At 42.3% G+C, this 8,449-nt stretch overlaps 1 protein-coding gene across 1 annotated transcript in view; it reads left to right on the top strand.

Moving 5' to 3' along the window:
• The window catches only part of LOC104500854 (transmembrane protease serine 11E-like), a gene marked incomplete at its 5' end in the record, with an annotated part of 34,218 nt that extends 26,431 nt beyond the window's left edge, over positions 1–7,787 (top strand). The window contains 4 exons of the mRNA XM_010144575.1: positions 3,964–4,159; positions 4,970–5,229; positions 5,993–6,135; positions 7,626–7,787. Coding sequence (XP_010142877.1) covers positions 3,964–4,159; positions 4,970–5,229; positions 5,993–6,135; positions 7,626–7,787 — 761 coding nt within the window. The remainder of the gene's footprint in view (positions 1–3,963; positions 4,160–4,969; positions 5,230–5,992; positions 6,136–7,625) is intronic.
• Between the last annotated feature and the right edge of the window lie 662 nt (positions 7,788–8,449).

The raw sequence follows: 8,449 nt of genomic DNA, 5'->3' as shown, positions 1-8,449 counted from the left end.
AGTGTTATTTTATCATTATTATTATTATTATTTCTAAAATTTGGTTTGACTACTGGTGACTAAAATGGTATCTCTAGTAAAAATGTCATTCTGGAAGAAGGGGATTAGATTTATACCTTGAGCCAATGCGTGTTATTGTCAGCATGATCATACTGTATTGTCCATAAACATATAATATGCATGTTAAAGGAGGGAATGTATTGCTAGATCCTGCTATGCCATGTAATAAATTGCTGTTAGCTATCTCTCTTTACAGAAATAGTGTACCAGACACCTTGTGGCTCATTAAGATAGGTGGAAGGAGATTAAGCCATCGCTAATGTAAGCTGGCATTGCTGCAATGAAGTCGGTGCCTTCTCATCTCAAAGAGGGCACGGAGTACCAGACCACCTTTGGCCCTCTCTCTGGTGTAAAATGCAGCCAGCTGATTTTTTACCAAAAAAACTCCCCAAACCCCAAGCAAAAAGAAAAACCAAACCCAAAACTTCCCACTGTAAAAATTTCTCCCCCAAGAAAATTGTGGATCTTGAGTAATCCAGGTCTTTCTTTGTATATACTCCCCTCCAGAAACATCAGGGTCCGGCAGGATGGGCAAGACCCTATGCCTGGTCCTCAGAGGATGTTGGCTGGCTGGAGAACAGCAAGCAGCCCACAGAGAGGAGTGCAATAGCCAGCCCGAGAATGTGACCACATAGGAGATACGCTGGTTCCTCTAGTGGCCCTCCACAGCCATACCTCCCGCAGCCTCTGTACTCAGATACCTGTTGGATGGGATGACCATGCAGATGGGAAACTTCGTGCTGGCCCAGCCTTACCCTGCCTGTTTGTTTGTTTCAGATTTGGAGACAAAAAGAGCAGAAGCCCTCTTCAATGACAGTAAGTGACAGCTTGCTTTATAAGCCCGGGAAATCTCTGATTGTTTTAAGTAGCATTAAAAGTCTTGAGCACTTTTCCTGGCCCTTAAAACCTTTTCCTATCCTCCTGTGTCATGAATGTGATCTGTACTTCACACAGATGAGCTGTGTTCAGAAATCCTGCTCAGTTGTGAACAAGCCTTTTTTATTAGTGTCTTCTGGGATACTTAGGAAGACTGGTTTGAAAATAGAGGTGATGGGGTAAAAAAACCTTCTAAAAAAGGTCTACACCCACTGCTGAACTCTCTAATCAGTTGGGGTTTTTTTGCAGTGAGATGTTTCTTCTGTTAAAAATATCAGCAATTCCGTGAGAAAAGAACAAATGATGAGAAAAAAAGCAAGTGCTAAGGGCTCTATAGAAATCCTCACCACCGGGCATCAGGTCCTGATGCGTAACTGCCCATGGCACGCTTCTGCCTCCAGCAGTGTTGGTATGGAAGGTGGAGGGTGCATCTTAAATGTAAGCCCTGTCATCTAGGATGTCATGTCGCCAGTGAGAGCTGATCACTGTGATGTTCAGGACACTTGTTTATTTACTTGCCTGATCCGGTTGCTGTTGGTACTAGTGAGAGCTTCTACACTGTCTGCTTAACTGGACATGCAGAGACTAAACCACATTTCTACCTGAAAGCTAAGGTGTACGAAGCAAAACTGAATGAGCAAGGCGAACTTCCAATAAGAGGAACTTGATTGCTTGGGCTAGATGACTTCTTTAATATCAGGCGCAGCAGCTAGCTGAAAGGTGTACGATAATGTGCTAGAGGCGGGAGAGTCCTTACCATGTTTTGTGTTTGAGCAGGTGATCATTAGAAGCAATCTCTACTATAAATTGGTTAAAATGTGTACTTAAATAGAATACTGTGTCAAGTCTAATGCTGCCTGCACGGGGTAGTCACCCTGTCCTCTGTCTCCCTGATGTGACGTACGAGGACTGCATCTTGGAGCAGTGACTGCAGAATCAGTTTCATATACGCTTGGATGCTGCAGCATAACAATTCATCTCCACCTTGCTACCTGTGATTTTCCTATACGCACATTAAGTGATGAGATTGACACCTGAAGGTGTCCCAGTACCACGGTGCTTTAAGGATGGCAGTCTAGCAGAGGCCTCTAGCACAGCCTGTGAGAAGTGCCCCAAAAAACTGGTAGGATCGGGCACACGCAGCAGGGCTTGGAATAATGGCTTTTGTGTGCTCTCAGAAGTCGGGAATATGTGATTTTCTTTAGCGTGCATTGGAAGGGGGGAAGGACAATATGGAAATAGAAAGTTACATCAGCCTGTGATTACAGTGAAAATGTTCTGGATTTTGGAATGGCTGGTAGCACAAAATTGTCTCTGATGGAAATTTAAGGCAATATGATTGGTCCTGTCAAGGTATTGCAGTAGAGGTTAGGTTGAGGTGCTTCCTTTTAGAGATGTTATTAAACTTTCAGAGCAGGAAGTCAGCTTGTCTGGAGATTTAATAGTCATAAAAAGTCATCTTTGCTTACAAGTTGGGTTTCTTTTAACTCTGGGAAGGTTTGATGATTTGCTTAGCAGACAGCTGTCAAATAATGGAGGACTAAATAGCATCGCTTTTTGAGCCTAGTTTCGGTGCTGTTGTTCTGGGGCACTGATGGAACTGTGAGTTTTTCCGTGTGTTTTCGAACACTGACTGCTTAGGTGGTTGATAGGACTGTGCAGTTTCAGGACCAGTAACTGAGGGTTACCAATAGCTTTCAGGAGGGAAACACGCTAGCGCAGACAGTCTTATCAGTTATGGTGTATTCTCTCGTTTTCCTTTCACATGGAAAGTTTTGGACACGTCAACTTAGATTTCACTGATTTCCTTCACTGTGGTTTTAAATCTCAGAACGGGGCAGATTCTACACCGAGCACATGAGTTTCTCAATATTGTATGACACTTTTGTTTTTTGATTTAGGAACAGCTTTCTATCTATCTGCTTTGTTATTGCTGCTGCTTTTGATTGTGAGGTGCTGTTAACACAACTTTGTGCAGATCCTAGCAGGAAGGGGCAGAGGTTACACCCTGCGTGGCTCCAGTGTTTCACTTCTGAAGACTTCAAGGGCCGTGGGGCTGGCAGCTCTTCAGTGACGTACTTCCGATTTCTGCTTTGTTTCACTGTCTGCAGGAGACAGGCGGTGTAATGGTTTGGATTGTGTTGTCACTATGCAAATAATACTTAGCTCTGTCTCTCTTTCAATGAATTGGATTAGTCCTGTCTGTCAACTTTCCTAATGTCTAGCTGAAATCGGGGCCTGGATGAAAACTAGTGGGTCTTGGTCCAGGTAAGATGGATTTGATGCTGTTTGGATGGGAGAAGACAGCTGAAGTAGCTCTGTCTGTTGAGGAAGTTTCTAAAGCTACAGGGGAGCTTCAACTGCTCCTGAACATCCTGAGTTTGATGGCTGAAACCATGGATATTTTAATTTCTCTCTGGGTTTGGAGGATAACAGTTTTTGTCACGGATGCACGCTGTGCTGGATGCATCCATGTCATCGCTGACTTGGATTAGGGTGATGCCCTCTGCCTGAAGCGCCTCTCCAGGTCCACTTGCAGACTGCCGGTTCTGCAATGCACAGTTGCCTGTTTCCAGGTGGCACCTTGCTGCTGTACTCTGCATGCATGCATGGTAAAAACACACAGCTCGGATAATTCCCATCTTAGATTTTGCCTTGTTCATGTTTTATCCTATGACAAATTACCTGGGACATTAAAGTTGGCGATCCCTGTATTTGGGAATTGTCCTGGGTATGTGGTGAAGGTTTTGATTCCTGATTTGGGCTGCTCATGCAGCTAAGCCTGAATGGTTGACCATCACGGCTTTCCACAATAGTCAGTCGTTCATTCAGGCTTCTAACAGAATGGGTTGTGCGTGAGGATCTCTGATTTGGGGAGCTGGCGGAAGGTATGTTTTCTTGTTTATACGGTTGATACTGTTAGAGAACCTAGGTGGTGTGTAACCCTACGTGTGTTTTCCACAGCCATTGGCAGGCATATGTACTAAACAGAAGAATAGCTAATACACTGTTTCTCCTTTTTGACAGTTTGTGGGTTACGGCAGAACAAATCAGTCAAGTCAATGACAAAATCATCATCACTGCGAATAGTTGGCGGATTGTCTTCTGCAGAGACTGGGGACTGGCCGTGGCAAGCTAGTTTGCAGTACAATAATATCCATCGCTGCGGTGCAACACTCATCAGCAATAAGTGGCTTGTATCTGCAGCTCACTGCTTCAGAGAGTAAGTTCTGGTTTTAGAAAGAACCTGCAGCAGAATGTGCCCCAGGCGTATCAAGTTGTGGCTTTCCAGATTTGTACCGCACCCCTGACTCTTTCCATGGGAACAAATTTCTGCCTTAGAGGAGAAAACTCAGGGTTAAGCAGACCCATCAGTTGAATATTTCAATGAGAAATTAGACTGACTCTTTGGAGCAGAACTGGCAATTGTATGAGTGGAAACCAACAGTCACTTGGCATATTGAGCAAAGAAGTGCAGAAAAGGTAATGTTACAGAAATGGCAGAGTATTTGTTTCCTGTTACATTAGATGTTTCTAAACGTGCTTGTTTGTGCTACACCTAGGTTTCTGCCACTGCAGGCTGCTACCAGAAGTTAAAATCCCACATTCCTTCCCCTCCTTTCAGCCATATACTCCCAACACTATTTTGTTTCAAGCACAGCAATCGTGAAGCTGCAGGGCACGTGAAATGGAACAGCTGATTGAAAAGATTATTAACATGCAAAAAGAGTTACAGAGATTAAGAGTTTTCCAGCAGAAGAGCGATTTGATTTCATTACACTGTCCAGCCACACAATGGCTAGATCAGGGACAAGGGGAGGAGTATGAGACTGTGGTTGAGGAAGGAATGCAGGATTGCCCTCTTCTACCAGCAGCCCACAATTATGTGGGACACAGTTGTGGAAAATGATGGATGCCTTAATCTAGTAGAGAGCTGGCTTGAAGGAACTTTAAATAAAGGTGCTCACCAAGTTTAAAGTCCTGAACACTTATATTTACAGCTAAATACATACACCACTCTTACCTTTTTCAGCATGGGTCACCCTCAGAAGTGGAGTGCTACTTTTGGAGCTCTTTTGAAGCCACCAAGCTTGAAACGATCAGTCAAGACTATTATTATTCATGAAAAGTACCGCTACCCAGAACATGATTATGACATTGCGCTTGTGAAGCTGTCTAATCGAGTTGAGTTTACCAGCAGCATACACCACGTTTGTCTGCCTGAGCCGTCTCAGACTTTTCCGTATGATACTTCTGCTGTCATCACAGGCTGGGGAGCACTTACCAATGATGGTGAGTCCTGAGCCTACCAGGAAACCTGTTGTTGCACAGACAGTGGCTCTGATCTACCACCAAATGGGTACCACTTCTGTAGCCATATGTTGTATGCCTAATGCTTTGTCTATGAGCAATAGGTTGGTTTAACTGTAAGAAGCAGTTTCATATTCTAAAATTAGACTGGATAAAGACTGAGTTACCAGTCACTGAAGCTGAAAACAGGAAGACAACTGTTCCATTTTTCTAGTCGTTCCATTTCATGTTGTTAATTCTTCAGACAGGTAGTCCAGCCATGCATGTGTTTATATAGCACCTAAAAAAATATTCTCCCAGCTCTAGCCAGAAGCTACAGATAACTCTGTGGGCTTTCAGGCGAATGTGCAGACTGAGCTGCAGAGCTGACTTACCCAAGCTCGCACTCTTACCAGGCCATGCCAAGGGGATATTTAGTAATGGAACCAAGATGTCTTCATTTTGTATCACCTGTCCAAACTGCTAATTTGTGTTCCAAGGTATTATGCGGACCACGTATGAAATACGTGGTTTTACACTCTCTATCATGCAATTGTTACTTCTAACTTAACGGTACAGTTCCTACGTGAGACTATCAGCATGGACATTTTCCCTAGGGGCCCAACCTAGACAGATCAACAAGCAAAACCTCCACATTAAACGAAGTCAAGTCGGTCCTCCATAAAGAACATTAAATGCTCTTCCTGTATTTTAACTACTGCAAAGTAATTCTGTTGATAAATACCCAAATTATATTTTCGCCCAGGTCCAACTCCAAATACTCTTCAGGAAGCAACAGTGAAACTTATCGACTCAAACACTTGCAACAGAGAAGAAGTTTATGACGGGGACATAACACCTAGGATGTTGTGTGCTGGGTACTTGGAAGGAGGAGTAGATGCTTGTCAGGTACCTGTAGCTGAAAATTAGAAAGGAAAACTGTTTTAATGCTGACTCCGGTATTTGGTTGGCCATGTAACAGTCCTTTCAATAGGCTCCATCTAAAAAAGGTATTATGCTGTAAAATGGAATAGCATTTAGTGCACGTCATTTAGCACATAAAAACCATATTGAGAGAGCTAAATTAGTGCAATATTTGAAATTTAAATTTCACAGCATTAAATTAAATTCTTATTCTGTAACTCAGAATAGCTGCTATGAGCCCATTTGCTTCTCATAATTTCTTGTGTGTGAAATCTAACTAACAATTTGATTGTAAAGTGATATAACAAGACTTTGACAGAGATACTAAATGTTGAAATACGAAATATGAGCTAAAACTTGTATGTCTCAAGTAGCCAAGACTAGACATCTGTACAGTTGGGAAGGAGGGAGTTTGAAATGTAGCAGTTAAGTTGCCAGCAAAAATGCACTGTCCCTCATGAAATTAAATTCTGGATTGAATCATCTGGCAACAGATCTGTTACAATATGATCTTTGGTAACAGACTTGCATCAGTGGAAGGAAAACTGTCTGAAACAAAGTTAACTTTCAGGAAGCTAGGCGAAAATGGAATGGTAAGGAAACCTGTCTGATGCAGGTTTGCAAATGTTGCAAGGAAATGCTTATGTTGAAATAAAAATATTTGTGTAACAATAACTTTTTAAAAGGTAACTTCTATTTCCGTTATTTACAAAGCATGTACTGCGAAGTGCTGGTTCAAAACAAACCCTTTCCAGAATCCCAGCTCTACAGATTTATGCCCAAAGCAAAACTCCCTGCAGACTAAATCTAGGAGGCTCAATTCCTCTGTGCCTCTCTGGCTCAGCACTGAAGAAACCTGCACAGAAGGATGCAACTGCTGTTTATTTGAGTAAAGCCTTTTTGTGGACGATGGGGAATTTGGTCTGTTTTGTGAGGGTTGCCTTCCAGCCTGTAAGGTTTCCAGTTTGACTGTAATTACCACGTCAAGCTATTGTCTGAATTCAGCCTTTGAAAGCGGCTAACATCTTAAGGCGATGCTGTCTAATTAAAAGACCAAGTTCCTGATGAAATCCTTTTTAAAATGTTATTGCCTTAAGTGACAAAAAGATTGTGTGGAAAGGATAGTGGTTACAGTTTAAAAAACCCTCTTGTTGGCTTAAATTGCTGCATATACTTGTGTTTCCCTACTTTGTGTGAGGAGGAAGATGAGGCAGGTGGGAAGCGTTGTTTCACAAAACAGAAGACAAGCTTTTTCTTTTTCTGTAAAACCACAGAGACAGGTCAGGAAGTTCCATGGCAAAATGGTAAAAGCCACAGACTTCTGACTCAGGTTTCAGAAGCAGCCTGGATTCTGCACAAATGGCAGCTCTGCTTGCTTTCTTCTCTTATTGGACGCACCCTCCTGTCTATGGAGAGAATTCTATTTTCCCTTCTGATCAATTAAATATCTTTTTTTTCCTCTCTTCTTTCTCTAGGGGGACTCTGGAGGGCCACTGGTTACTCCAGACACTAGACTGATGTGGTACCTCGTGGGAATAGTGAGCTGGGGAGATGAATGTGCCAAACCAAATAAACCCGGAGTTTACACACGAGTGACTTATTTCCGTGACTGGATTACCTCAAAAACTGGCATCTAATTCCCAAATCAAAAATGGATTTAACTACATAGACTAAGTGTAACTCATATTTGTCTGTAATTCTGAGAGTTTTTTGGGTTTTTTTTTAGTATATGTGTTCCTGTGTAGTTTTGGTTGAAGCCTGCAGCAAGCTCTATCTTTGCTGTCAGAGATTCTAACCCCTTGTGAATTTATACTAAACACATGAGATTGCCTGCCTCATCTCTGAGCCTCAGAACGTTCTCACTTAACAGAAATTACAAACCGACATCATTAAACTAACAATTATAAGCTACGAATTTACCTGCTTTATAAATACAAATATCTTCCAGGAAAAAGAAAAAATAGGAAATTTTTCTTCAGCCATGGATGAGGTCTGAAGCTGAAACTTCTTCCTCCAGTGAAACAACTGCTGAATGCTGTCACAGCTGTGTTTCTAGAAAAGCAATAGGTGATTATTTTTCTTTTCAGAGAGTATCATCTGCCCAGACTGCAGCCCAGTCTCTGGATGCTCACCCTGCTTGATGTCCTTGATAGCTAACAGTGTTTCATCCAGGAATGAGGGCAGGTCTTGGCTAAGGAAAAGGAGGATTTCTGTACTTGCAGTAAGTTGGAAGGGAAAATAGAAAAGATTGATGTTCAGGAATTTTTTTGTGCGTTCTGTGAAGTTCAAGTTACTTGAA

The sequence above is a fragment of the Buceros rhinoceros genome, unplaced genomic scaffold (assembly GCF_000710305.1).
Source record: "Buceros rhinoceros silvestris isolate BGI_N320 unplaced genomic scaffold, ASM71030v1 scaffold15961, whole genome shotgun sequence".
NCBI lineage: Eukaryota > Metazoa > Chordata > Aves > Bucerotiformes > Bucerotidae > Buceros > Buceros rhinoceros.
The sequence above is the reverse complement of the archived record's forward strand: the minus strand, read 5'-3'. Positions and strand labels throughout refer to the sequence as shown.